Source organism: Camelina sativa, chromosome 9 (genome assembly GCF_000633955.1).
Source record: "Camelina sativa cultivar DH55 chromosome 9, Cs, whole genome shotgun sequence".
NCBI classification, from domain to species: domain Eukaryota; kingdom Viridiplantae; phylum Streptophyta; class Magnoliopsida; order Brassicales; family Brassicaceae; genus Camelina; species Camelina sativa.
In genome coordinates, this window is record NC_025693.1 from 20,863,796 (window position 1) to 20,877,373 (window position 13,578).

At 32.6% G+C, this 13,578-nt stretch overlaps 2 protein-coding genes across 4 annotated transcripts; one reads left to right on the forward strand and one right to left on the reverse strand.

Moving 5' to 3' along the window:
• On the forward strand, window positions 1,948-4,372 carry LOC104711576. 3 transcript variants are annotated; one of them, XR_755342.1, is made up of 6 exons: window positions 1,948-2,049; window positions 2,613-2,857; window positions 2,946-3,073; window positions 3,160-3,462; window positions 3,550-3,762; window positions 4,017-4,372. XR_755342.1 is itself a non-coding variant. In XM_010428275.1 (2 exons), the coding sequence occupies exons 1-2, from the start codon at window positions 3,742-3,744 to the stop codon at window positions 4,314-4,316; spliced, it is 321 nt and encodes a 106-aa protein (XP_010426577.1). In that variant the 5' UTR covers window positions 3,515-3,741; the 3' UTR covers window positions 4,317-4,372. The 3 variants fall into 3 exon arrangements, 1 of the variants encoding a protein (XP_010426577.1); XR_755341.2 differs by lacking the exon at window positions 1,948-2,049 and having other exon boundaries at window positions 2,074-2,857; XM_010428275.1 differs by lacking the exons at window positions 1,948-2,049; window positions 2,613-2,857; window positions 2,946-3,073; window positions 3,160-3,462 and having other exon boundaries at window positions 3,515-3,762.
• On the reverse strand, window positions 8,295-10,006 carry LOC104711577. The gene has a single exon (XM_010428277.2). The coding sequence runs from the start codon at window positions 9,789-9,791 to the stop codon at window positions 8,577-8,579; it is 1,215 nt and encodes a 404-aa protein (XP_010426579.1). The 5' UTR covers window positions 9,792-10,006; the 3' UTR covers window positions 8,295-8,576.

The following is a 13,578-nucleotide window of genomic DNA, read 5'->3' on the forward strand; positions in this document are numbered from 1 at the left end:
TTTTATTTGTTTGCGTCTTAGTTTTAGTAGATTTTTGGTATTTGGTACATTCTTTGACTCTTGTTTTCTAATACCCATCCATGTCCCTTGTGCTATATTAAATGTACTCAACTTATTTATTTTCCGGTGCACCTCACAAGACATATGTAAAATGTCTCCTCTAAGATAATACATTTGTGTTCTTTTTCTCTATTATTGAATATATGTTTTGAACGAATTGAATGGATAATGCAAAATAGTTTGTCTTGTCTTCCATATATGGAGTATAAGGAAAGCGATGGTAAAAAATGTGGATTAAACAGAAAATAATAAACTCGTCAGATCTTCTCAATGTTGTTAACGATATATATCACATAATTATAAGCCGATATCTAAATGTGTTATCACAAATTTGTATAATATATTACGTGGGATATTTTGTTTTCTGACAAAACAATAAATGGCTTTTAAAATGTTTCAGTAACCATTGCATTACACATGAAAATCTATAAAACAAAAGAAAAGCCGGTTAGGGAGAAAGGACCGACATACAACATCACAAATAATATCAGCTAAGGGTTAAGAATTAAATGGGCCTGAAAAGTTATGTGGCCCAATACAGGCCTATAGCTTTTATAATCATAATAAGCAAATGGTTCTTTTGCTAATAGTAAAGTAGTGGTGGTAGGAAATTTAACTAGTTTTTTAATCATCCAATTATTTTCTTATAGTAATCAAGAAGAGGATTGGAGCAGGGCCGGTCCTTGAATTTTGGTGGCCTAAAGCATAGAAAAATAATTTTGTTTATTATATAAAACTAATATTTTTTTCACTACAATACTAAAATATTATTAAAAACATGGAAAAAATGTAATAACAATCTAAAATTTATTTTTTTTTAACTTTTATTATAACAAATACTTGTAGACAATCGAAAGTAGTTTGTAATAATGTATTACTATAATAAAATAAAGATTAAGGAGAAGAAGTAATTTTGATATTCTTGTATAAAATTTTAGTTTTGTTTGAATATTATAATATCTTGTAGTCAAGTTAATTCAAATTTTTGTAAAAAAAAACAAAAACCAAAAACTGTAAATAAAAAGCAAAAGAAAAAGAAAAAAAAACTGTATGATCAGTAGAGTTGATGGTTTGAACCCATGACTTGCCACATAATTGTATGACACAGATCCGATAGATCTACCTAATCTCTCAAAAATATATTACTAAAATTTTTACTATATGATGTGGCCTATGTGCTTTGCCTGCTTTAGGGTTGGGCCGGCTCTGGATAGAAGTTATAATCCTTACTATGTTTTCATATAATGTCTTTAGTTTTTAACAAATGTAATTACGATTTTCAACTATAAATTTTTTACTTCTCTACGTTTGGTAGTATATATATGTCAATATAACTTTTCTAATAAGGGCAATATGCTATTTTGATATAACGAAAACTTCTATGATGCGGATGGGGCAGACAAAATCCCCCAAAATTTTGTCCTTCTCCTTTGCATTTTGAAGATTACAATGAAGCCAATTTCACTAATTGGTTGCAGAATTCCTCTAACTTTTATTTCTAAATAATATGAAAATAAGACCGAAAAGTGATAAGATTTTGAGTTGCTTATCTTTAATAACCGCATAATTTTTTACTTCTTTTTATAGTAACTACTAGTATTTTTTGTTTGTTGGGGTCTTTAAATCTTCAATTCTTCATATATAAAAATAACACATAATCAAAAGTATAAATAGTTAGGTTACAAGTTTAATGTAAAACCAAAAGAATCACAATCCAGCATACTATTTTAAGGTGTGTGTATAAACCAACGCACTAGTAAATTTGTATTATATAGCCACAAAAATTTGCTACAAAAGAGTTAATAACAAATGATAGCTATAAATTGTTACAAATTAGTGACAAATAGGTATTGTAGCTAATTCGTTACTAAATGTAGCTATATAGATATCGTTACTAATTCGTAGATCTACATCACATACCTTCGATTCATCTCTCTTTGCCACCACAATTGTCTCAATTCGTCTTTATTCTCCGCCATAAACAACGAGGTCGATCTTTTCATCTCCCCTTCTTTCTGTCTATGTATCTTTCTCTATTAAGTCTCAATTTCTTTGACTCGGATGGATTTTGTGAATTTATGATTGTTCCAATTTGATTAAAGTCGATGGGGGTTTGACTTTTGATTTGTCGATGCTTATAAAGAAGGGAAAGTTTGATTTTTGTTCTGAATTCTCGATGCTTGGAGGGACGATTATGGGTTTTGAGAGTCCAATTATTATTGTTTCTTCACTTTCCAATTTCTAAGATTTGTTAAAAACAAACTACATATCTTTATCAGTCAACAATAAAATATATATTTGCTAATGAGGCATAAAACGCTTGCTTCTCTTATTTTTTTTCCCTTTCTTATTGTCAATGTCTTGAGGATTTGTTTACTTGGGTTGTCACATAATCATAAATAATTTGTACTAAGTCAAAATTCCTCTGATAGCATATTCACAAAGAGTAAAAGAATAGATTATTTCATTATCTCTTCATTCTTCATCATGGATCAAATGTTTTTTTGTTGTTGTTCTTTTGTGCTGATTTCTTCAAAGATTCTTTTTTCCAGATGGAACCTGCTGATTTTACTCAAACTCAAGATTTTCTAGATTTCCTACAATGGCAATCTAATCGAAATAATAATCAAAGCCCAACCTCATCTGCTGCACATCTGCACCAAGTACCTCACAACGTTCATGAGACCGAAGACTCATCAGCAACATTCTCAGAAATGTCAATCACTGACTTGCTTTTGACTCCGGGACGGGAATCCATGACGGTGCTCCACCCTACTCGTGCTGGCAACACAACATGGTATCTACCAAAGAGTGTCTTTTTAATACTTGATTTATTAAATTGCTATTTTAACAAATACTAATATTGATTTGCTGTTTATGATTAGGTTTAGTTATGATACACAAATCAACTAAGTCGGTGTTGCAGATGATGAAGTCAGATCTCCCAATGTTCTGTGCAAAATATTCTGAACTCCCCGAGAAAACTAAACGACAATGGTTCAAATCATTTGCGGTCAGTTCTATAAATGTTAAATACAAATCTGGTTTTGTTATTGTTGTTAAAAATTGTTTTATGCGACTTTTTTCTCGTTATTGCAGCAAGAATATAATTGGAATCTCACATATTCGCAATCTGTACGAAAGAGTTATGATAGAGTTGCTAAATCAGTATTTAAGAACCAACTATATTCATGGAAAAAGGGATGGAAAAATGGGAAAGGACATCCCAAATGGATGACGAATGTTGATATGTGGAATGGATATGTCAAATACTGGAAAAGTGAGATGGCGGAGAAAATGGCTAATAAAAACAAAGGCAATCGAAACAGCAATCGCGGAGGTGACGGTCCAGCAGCACACACCACAGGCTCTAAGTCTTATGCAAGACGTTTCGATGAAATGGTAATAGATACATGTGATACTTTTTTATGATTTTATACCAACTAACATCATTTGTACATATGTTGGTTGTCTTTTTATAATTATAAGACAAAAGAAGCTGGTGAACCTCCAAACATGGTGGCTTTTATGATTGACACACATACAAGCTAGAAGACCAACACCATTATTGACAAAAAGGCTGCACGGATCGCTGAGAATGTTTCTGAGAAAGAACAAAATATTCTTTCTGAAGAGACACAAGATGGATTGGTACAATCTAACTCGCTTTCCCAATCTGAAATGAACGAGCTTTTTTTTCAGGTAAATAAAGTATTACATAAGAACTTTTGTATATTGTGAGTGTAATTATCTAGCTTAATAAACAAAATTCATTGGAAAGATGAGTTTGTCTTATAAAGGTAAATAATAAAAAATTTAGCTAGAACCTAACACTGTATGTGGTTTGATTATAATCTTTTGGAAAAGAGAATGTATCATGTTTCTGTTTAACAAGTATGTACGCTTACATTTAGGAATGCTACCTTGCTAAATTGATTATTATTTTAATCTTTCAGGAGATTAAGGATAATAAAAGAAGTCATTTTGGCTTCGGTAGTCTTCCACACTTCAACAAATCCTCCTCTAAATTCTCAGATACTTCTAGTTTGGTAATGCAAGAAGAGTTGAAGGCTGCGAACTTAAAGATATTAGAAATGGAGAAAGCACAAGCAGAACAAGCTAAAGCGCAGGCTGAGCAGGCAAAAGCGCAAGCACGGCAAGCCAAAGAGCTCGATTATTTCAGGAAAGTGTTATTCAAACAATTTCCCTACTTGGTTCCTCCAAGTGTTGAGGCTTTGGATGGAGATGATAATTAGTATGTGTATTTATTAACATTCTCTATGTATTGACTTTTCTTTTCACTTTAGTTATTCTAATTACGTAATTTAAAAGAACAAAATTCAGTTTTTTTTTTTAATATAATTTTGTAAAAAAACAATTTTGGCCATTTTATAATATGAAGTATTCGACCTCTTTTGGGTCAGTAATATAGAAATTTTCGACCAATCAGGTGGTCGATAATTATTGACCAATTTATTCGTCAGGAGATTTTGACCATTTTTTGGTCGTAACTATTTTTGACCACCTTACTGGTCATAAATTTTTGACCATTTATTTGGTCAGTATTTTCGACCACTCTTTTGGTCAAAATTAGTTACAAATATATATATAGCAATTAGTAGCAATGGATACAAATTAATTTGTCACAACTGTGTAGCAAATTTGCGACGAAGAGATACGATGGTGAAATTTGCTACAATGAAATAGTTACAAAGTTTATTTGTAACTAAACTGTAACAAATAATTTTTTGCTACAATATATTTGTTATACCTACAAAATCTATAGTAACTATACATGTCAATTTTGGTAGTGACGGTCTATGCCTCTATAACACTATTATCGAACGTACTTGTAAGACTTCTGGTTTTCAGATTCTTCAGAAAATATCATCATGGATCCAAACTCCCATATCTACCTTAGATCTTGGACCAGACTTGTGGTTGCCCCACAGTGCAAGCACTAGAGTCAAAAGTTTTGTACTTATGTGGCCCAATACAGGCCTATAGCTTTTATAATCATAATAAGCAAATGGTTCTTTTGCTAATAGTAAAGTAGTGGTGGTAGAAAATTTAACTAGTTTTTTAATCATCCAATTATTTTCTTATAGTAATCAAGAAGAGGGATTGGAGTTATAATCCTTACTATGTTTTCATATAATTTCTTTAGTTTTTAACGAATGTAATTACGATTTTCAACTATAAATTTTTTACTTCTCTACGTTTGGTAGTATATATATGTCAATATAACTTTTCTAATAAGGGCAATATGCTATTTTGATATAACGAAAACTTCTATGATGCGGATGGACAGGCCCGGCCCATAGCACAATCTAGTGAAGCAAGGGATTAGGGCATGAAAATATATGGGGCTTATTTTAGAAAAAAAATTGAGGTCTTTTATGTTTTAAAAAAATTCTAAGTTTTTTATAATTTTTTTTGTTTGGCTTTCTTTTTACCATCTTTTATGGGCATTAAGTTTATTAATAAAATGTTACTTAAACATTTTGTTAATAATTTCTTTTGTTTGGTAGCATTTTTTATTAATAAAACCCTAAGAAACTTCAACCGAAGACTTCCCTAAAGCAACAAAATGCTGGATTTTGATTAAAAATTTTCAAGACTTATATAGCTTTAGTCTTTTGATACGTAGATTGGTGTTGGGTTAGCAATAGTGAATCTATGACTATGATTACTATTATTATACTTGTTTTGTGATTGTGTGAATAAAAAATAATATAAAGCATCAAGATAGAATTCAAATTTGATTCAAGTTTTTGCTTGTTATTCGTAAACCTTCTTGTTGATTTTGCAGGCAAAAGTATTAAAAAAACATTTTTTTAAAAGTAGATTTTGTTTTTTACCTTTTTCTCTTTTTACAAATTGGTTAAGAAATTAAACATATTGTTTTAGTGTTTTACAGTTTAAGTATGGTTATATATTATTTTACTAAATAAAGTATGGTTATTTATATTTATAAGTTTGCCAAAAAAAAAATTTATGGGGCATAATTTTTTTTTTTTTTGTGTTGGGCATTAAAAAATGTCAGACCGGCACTGCGGATGGGGCAGACAAAATCCCCCAAAATTTTGTCCTTCTCCTTTGCATTTTGAAGATTACAATGAAGCCAATTTCACTAATTGGTTGCAGAATTCCTCTAACTTTTATTTCTAAATAATATGAAAATAAGACGGAAAAGTGATAAGATTTTGAGTTGCTTATTTTTAATAACCGCATAATTTTTTACTTCGTTTTTATAGTAACTACTATTTTTTGTTTGTTGGGGTCTTTAAATCTTCAATTCTTCATATCTAAAAATAACACATAATCAAAAGTATAAATAGTTAGGTTACAAGTTTAATGTAAAACCAAAAGAATCATAATCCAGCATACTATTTTAAGGTGTGTGTATATGCCTCTATAACACTATTATCGAACGTACTTGTAAGACTTCTGGTTTTCAGATTCTTCAGAAAATATCATCATGGATCCAAACTCCCATATCTACCTTAGATCTTGGACCAGACTTGTGGTTGCCCCACAGTGCAAGCACTAGAGTCAAAAGTTTGTACTTACAATTTTTTTATTTTTGTTTGACGTCCAAATTTACTAAAACGATACGTTTCTTTTTTCATTTTTTTTTTCTTCTGAAAATAGAGGAACTCTATAAGACTATACCAAACTATCTCTTATATTTCTCCAAGTTGTTAGAGAATCTATGAAATTATATGTCAGTTACACACAAATTTTCAAATTAAAAATAATTAAGGTGGAAAGTCAAAGCCTCAACTAATAAATAGTTCACACTTAACAGACGACACACGTAACATATTAAGCGGACCGAACCAACGTTTTATGATACACGGACTCACGAGTTCTCACGGTCGTCTGCTCCACGCCCACCACATGTTCATACGCATCTGTCTAATCAACGGCCCAGATCCGATATGATATGTCATGTTGGAATAAAGAGACGGATGAGGAGGAACGTGATGGGCGGTGGGATCTGCACGTGATCGATCGCAGGAGCAACGGTCTGGTCAGATGGTTTCTTTTAGTGGTGGTAGTGACCGTTTTCAAGATATTATTATTGTGGACCGACATTAAAATATTTACAAGTACGATACTACAGTATCATATAATCTCCGATAAAAAGTAAACTTGTCGCTAACTCGTTCATCATAATTTGCTTCTTTTTTTTTTCAAGTAATCAACTTGGTCAGGTTTGGTTTGTATTAATTTTTAGTACTGCTTTAAAATACAGTAATATTGATTTCTCATATGTCACAAATAAATTATCTCTACCAGTTCAAAATTCATCCGGTTACATCAGAAAGTCTTTTGTTTGACTAATAAACCTATGCTCTAATGAAGAATATGTTTATTTTCCTCTTTATGGGAAATATTTAAAATTATACCAAAAAAAAAGTTTGGTATACAATAATAGTACCAGAAATGTAAGGAATAGTATTATTATTATTATTATTTGGATATAATGATTGCAACAACAGTCCTTTTACTGGTAAAAGGTTGGTTATGATCACTGATCACAACGTAAGCAAACATATTATTTCCGAGTGTACCTAGCTGTAGATTGTCTGATACATCTCATCTAACCTCATAATTTTTCCTGGATTATTAAGTGTGTTTGGTATATCAGCTAGTAGTAGTACACATCTTTTGTATTTGGCTGAATTATCTTATTAACATTTCCCAATAATTGTCCAAATTATTTCCAAAACATTATTTTGTTTACTTGCTTTTGGTTTAAACTTTAAACATAGCATTTGTTGATAACATGTTAAACCATCTGCAACAACTATCAAACAAAAATTGCGATTTCCTTTTTTCATTTCTGATCTTTTCTATTTTGTCAATAATTTTTCTCTTGATTGAGTAAAAAAATACTAGTAATACTTTGTTTTATATCGTGGTTTAGTAATCATTTCATAGTATATTAACAAAAAAGTAATCATTTCATAGTTTGTTTTTCACGTCGACCGATACGGGTACAATTTACAAAAACCACAAAGGTTAAATAAAAGACAGCGTTGCGTTAAGAAAACGACGTCGGCTTTGGCATCGATCGCGGGACCCCAAGTTGGTCACACGTGCGTTTGTGCTTCTTTTTGATGATTTTATAGATAGATATTCCACAAACGAACCTTTCCCAAAAGTAATTAATTCAAAAGACACCCCGATAAAAACAAATCGATCAAATTAGTCCCCCCTACACAAATCGCGAAAATGATCAGAGCTGTACACCAAATCATATTAATATACAAATTTGGATCTCTTTATTTATTACTTATTTAGTGTACTTTTTTTCTTCACAGTGCAACAACGCTCACCCCATTTTTTAAAATCTCTTGCTTCTAAATAACAAATACAAGATTACACATATTTTATACCTTTTTTTGAAAACGTTAAAATCTAATTCTGTGTTTTTTTTAATATAGTGATAGTATTCTTGAGGGGGTAATTAAAAGTGAAAAAAGAATCTCGATATTTGGAATATATCATGACCGAGAAACCGACTCAGCAAGTTTCCCGATTCGTTGGACTAGTTCAGGAGATAGCTTCTTAACCGGTTTCTTCTCCTTCTCCGGTCTAAAATCAAAACCAAGTGCATCCGATACTTCTTCGGAGCTCCATCCAGCTTTTCGGAGCGACTCCGAGAACCGACCCGCTTTCAAAAGCAACGCATCAAGAACCGCTTGATTGTCTAAAATCACCATTTCACCCTCAAAGAATCCAGATGCTGACACGTGTACAATATCATCGACGTCGGATTCGCTCCACCCGCCTCCTCTTAAAACCGACCCGATCCGGTTCACGTAATCGTCGACCCATTTCGGCGTCTCTGATCTTGGTAAATCTAGAAACCTCTCCGGCGACGAAGAGTGTGACGAAGACATCGAAGAAGCAGAGTTTCTCCTCCGATGATCAACCGCCGCGTCACTCCAAAACTCAACCCATCTCGGTGTACCCGACCCATGAACCCGACCCGAATCTAAACTCATTCTTGATAAATTAGACGACGACGATGACGATGGCCCGGCTGATTTCTCACTAACCGAACGTTGCTTAGTTAAAACAACCGGACACGTGTCGGAGCCTCTGAACAAAGAAGACTCACGCTCGAAGAAATCAGAAAGATCCGACCCGCAACAGAAAATCCGGGTCTCGTCAATGTAAAAAACCGGGTTACCCGCTAAAGACGGGTTACAAGGAATATAGCAGTGATCAAAGATTGGTATCATCAAAGGAGCTCTTTTGAGAGCATTTCTCGCGACCCGTAAAGCTTTCTCCGGGTCGGACGGTCTTAAACCCCAAGACTTGCTCCAGAGAGTGTTCCTCGCGATCTGAAACGACACGGCGGCGATGGGAAGATCGATCATAGCTCTGAGATGGAGACGAGCTCCGGGAGAACGCCAGTCTGGGAATCCAGCTCCGACGGGTAAACCGGCGGTGAGAACTGCACGGAGGTCAGGTGGGAAAGCGAATGCGAACTCTGCTTCGGCTATGGCGAATTCGGAGTCGGTTAGACCCGGTTGGACTTGGATCCTTGAGGTGTGTAAGTGTGAGATGACTTGATCAGCTAGAGATGAGAAAGAGACGAGACTGTTTCTTACAGTTGGTGTCGTTGGTGCAGCGGCTCGTGCAGAGAGACGACGGAGACCCGCGGCGTGTGATGGTCTGAGACCGGTCATTCTCCGATCAACGTCGACCATTGTTTTTGGGGAAAGACAAAAACTTTGGAGTAAGAGATGTGAGAAAGTGTGAAACTTTATGAGTTATGGGGTTTCAGATATGTCTGATAGCGAACTGAACCAACAAAAAAATAAAGATGATAGGCCAAGAGAGAGAGAGAGAGAGAGAGAGAGAGAGAGAAGCTTTGTTGATGAAAAAAAATGGGAGCTTTGGTATATTTATAGCAAGTTTTATTGGTGGGGTTCTTCTAGTTATTGTCTTTTTATTTTATAATTGTATATAATATGGTTTTTATGAGATATGGAAATGGTGGTGACAAGAAGAAAAAAAAGGGGTGTGTGATTGTGGGAATCTGTAGTGACTTCATCGACTAGACTAATTTTGATGATTATAAAGTGTTTTTGTATTTTTCTTCTTCTTCTTCTTTCATTTGAGAGATTCTTTCTTGTAACTTTTTTTTGTTGTGTTTTGTGTTAATTATGTAAAATGAAGAGGCATCAGATACCTTTCTGATCGGTTTAGACTTTTGTTTTTAAGTTCTCTTATTCACACGGCTCTGATTTTCTTGGAAACAAAGTGTAGGACCCTTGCGTTAAGTGGATGCAAGCATGGTTATTATCCAAAAATCTGATTTATCCACATTAATCGTTAAATAGTGTTTGAGTCGGTTCATTATTTGTTCCTCCTTTTATTTCCTTCAGATTTCTAACGTGATTTAGATCTGGATGAAATTGAGAATTATCATATAAAATTTGAAAAATTATTTTTCAGTTTTTTTTTTCCTTTTGTTTTTTAACATGTAGTAACTTAAGAACTAGATTATTGACAATTAAATAAATTTTAAGGATATGAGAATTTCAAATCATATTATGCTATTTCTTTTGTCACTTTTTTTATTATAGATTAACAGAATAGAAAAATATAATGCAGTATTGTCGAGTTGAAGTATTACAAACTAAAAGCGAACATTTATATACTTAAGTTGGTTTAAGTTCAATAATTACATAAACATATACAATAAAACGTATGTAAACATAATTTTATAATATTGTTATATATTAGAAATTTGACTAAAGTGGGACAAATTAGATCAACTCATCAACTTGTTTTTTTTTTTTTTTGGTTAGTCGGTGTGTTAAGGTATTTTTTGAACTTACAAAAAAAATGGGGAAAAAAGGAAGAAATTCTCGGTTTAAACCAAAACCGATATGGTTTATAGTCGACCTCTTAGTTGGATTAGAGTTTTGTTTCGGATTTTGAAGCATTGTAGATAGTAGAAAACAACAGAAAACAAGTGATTAGACGTAAGCCAATATCATACCCACTCCGCCACGCTGCATCAAATCATGCTCCTCATTCAATTAGGGACAAAATAAATACTTATTAACTACTGTTTGATTTTGATTTGGAATGATCTACTTATAATCATAAAATTTCGCAGTGGAATTAGAAGTAATATAATATTAACCCTACAGCGTACCAAGACGTCGATTATATTACAAAATGGATTTAAGAGTATTTTTTGTTTCTTTCTGAAATCTTATTTTGGAAAGTTCCAAGAAAAGAAAAATAAAATAACAGTACACACATGCAGCTTGCTCACGCGTGAATTGTAGTTGTAAAGTTAAAAATTCCACCGCTTGTGGTTTTGATTTATGTTAAAAAAAAAACTTTTTACTTGACTATTATCTGCATAGTTGTGATTTAATTTAATGTGATGGTGAATCAATGACCGTTGAAGCATACGTATAATCTTTAGGGGTAAGCAATAAAAACGGTCACGCGACTCTAGGCCACACTACTCGGGAATCTCACATGCTAATACCAATATGGCATGGATTCTTTAGATAAAAATGTTTTCGAGTGTTTAATCGAAAAAGCATCATTTTAAAAATGATAATTTGATTCTATTACATATTCAAATTGGCTTCTTACAATGTGTTTAAATATTACAATATGAACACACTAGTTTGTGTATTTATATGTTAATGTCGCCGAAACTACGTATTAAAATAAGTTTTAGTTTCAAACTAAACGGTCATTATGTCAGGCTTAACCACATGGTATCGAACTAATTTTATCACATCACATGTTAGGTATTGCTTGCTTACTTTTTCAATCCCTGGTTATGTTTAAGATTTTGCGCATAATTTCAATCTTTTGTCAAATTTCCATGAACCATTTGGCAAATTTAATATGTTAGTGGGTCAACGGCATACCGTACGTGAATCAGGCGTAATTAATGGAGTACCAAAGGAACTTATTATTGCTTTTACAAGATATTAACTTGTAGATTACATTTATATTTGAAGCTCACACTTGCAAATCATATACTAATACAAAATCTATTTGACATAATTAAGCTTCTCCTCCAGCCCCTTCTCAAGTATGACGTTCTTTGTTTGTAGTTTAATCGCACCAACAGATCTGTTTCATTCTATTATTTTTCTGCGATTTTGTTATAGTGTTATGAACATGTTAAAATGATAATAAATAACCAAGCTAGCTAACTTAGCTAAGAAACTTCTATACCACTCCACTTGCTCTGTCCAGTTATAATTGTGTCCGACCCATTTCCAAAGTTTAAACTATTTATCTATAGCCCTTTATCTATTCATATACTGTACTTCTCAACCGTTGGTGGTGTTATACCATGGCATTCACATACATTATTATGCACTACTAAATAAACAATTTCACTAGAAAAACATTGTTAATGTTATAGCATAACGTATTGTGGTTTTCAGAAATATGGATCACAATTCACAACCTTAGATCTCGTGATCATATAAAAATGAAAAGAAAATGGAGCAGAAAAGAAGCTGGATCAGATCTGTAGCCTGTAGGTAGTAGTAATATACTACTAACTTATAAGAGGTTTTTGGGATTATCATCGATGACAAGACCATACTGAATTTTATTTATTAAAATTAACCATTTTTTCGTCTATACATGAACTATAATATCATACACGATGTGAAAGGTTAGACTTAGGTATGGGTAAGAGTTAATGAAATGTTCTCATAACTCATAAGGTGAGGAGTATTTGTTGTCTGGGTGTGAATCTTTAGGAGGAACATTTACAAGTTAGATGTTTAATTGTTAGCTGAAGTTGTGTGACATTTGTAGGGTCCATTTTGTCCCAACCACATAATCAAAAAAACCTTTTAATGATTTTTTTGTAGGAGTTCTATGGGAAGGTGCCATTTTTTTGCAACTAGTTCATTTAATATATAGGAATATGTATGTTGTCGTGGTCGTCTGGCTAAAATAATTTCTCATTCAAATCTTCTTTGCTTCGCAGACGTGTATGTACTAAGCTATTTGATTGTTCTGATTTGGTCTTCTTACTTCTTCATGTACGTATAACATAAAACAGGAACATGTTAAATAGTCTCCTTCTTCATGTCGATGTATGTACGTCGACAACGACAAGTCTAATGTTCAATTGCTAGCTGAATACACAGTATAGATGTATAAATGTTAGCTAAATATATAAAATTTTTATAGTTAAAATGATTATTACTTTTGTAAATGGCCATCGAAAAAATTATACTCATTTACTTCTTCTTCTTTTTGTTGTTGTTGTTGTTGTTGTTGTTGTTGTTAAAGTATATACTCAACTCATTTACTTGTGAAACAGATTAAAACAATGCTACATGATATATTATTATTAGTTATAAGCTCTAGTTGACTATCATCCATATCAATTTAAATTAAACATGGACGACAAATGATAAGGTCAAAACACCTTGGACTTCACGTGATGTTCCTTATATATTTGACAAATATGTCGACGAAATTTAT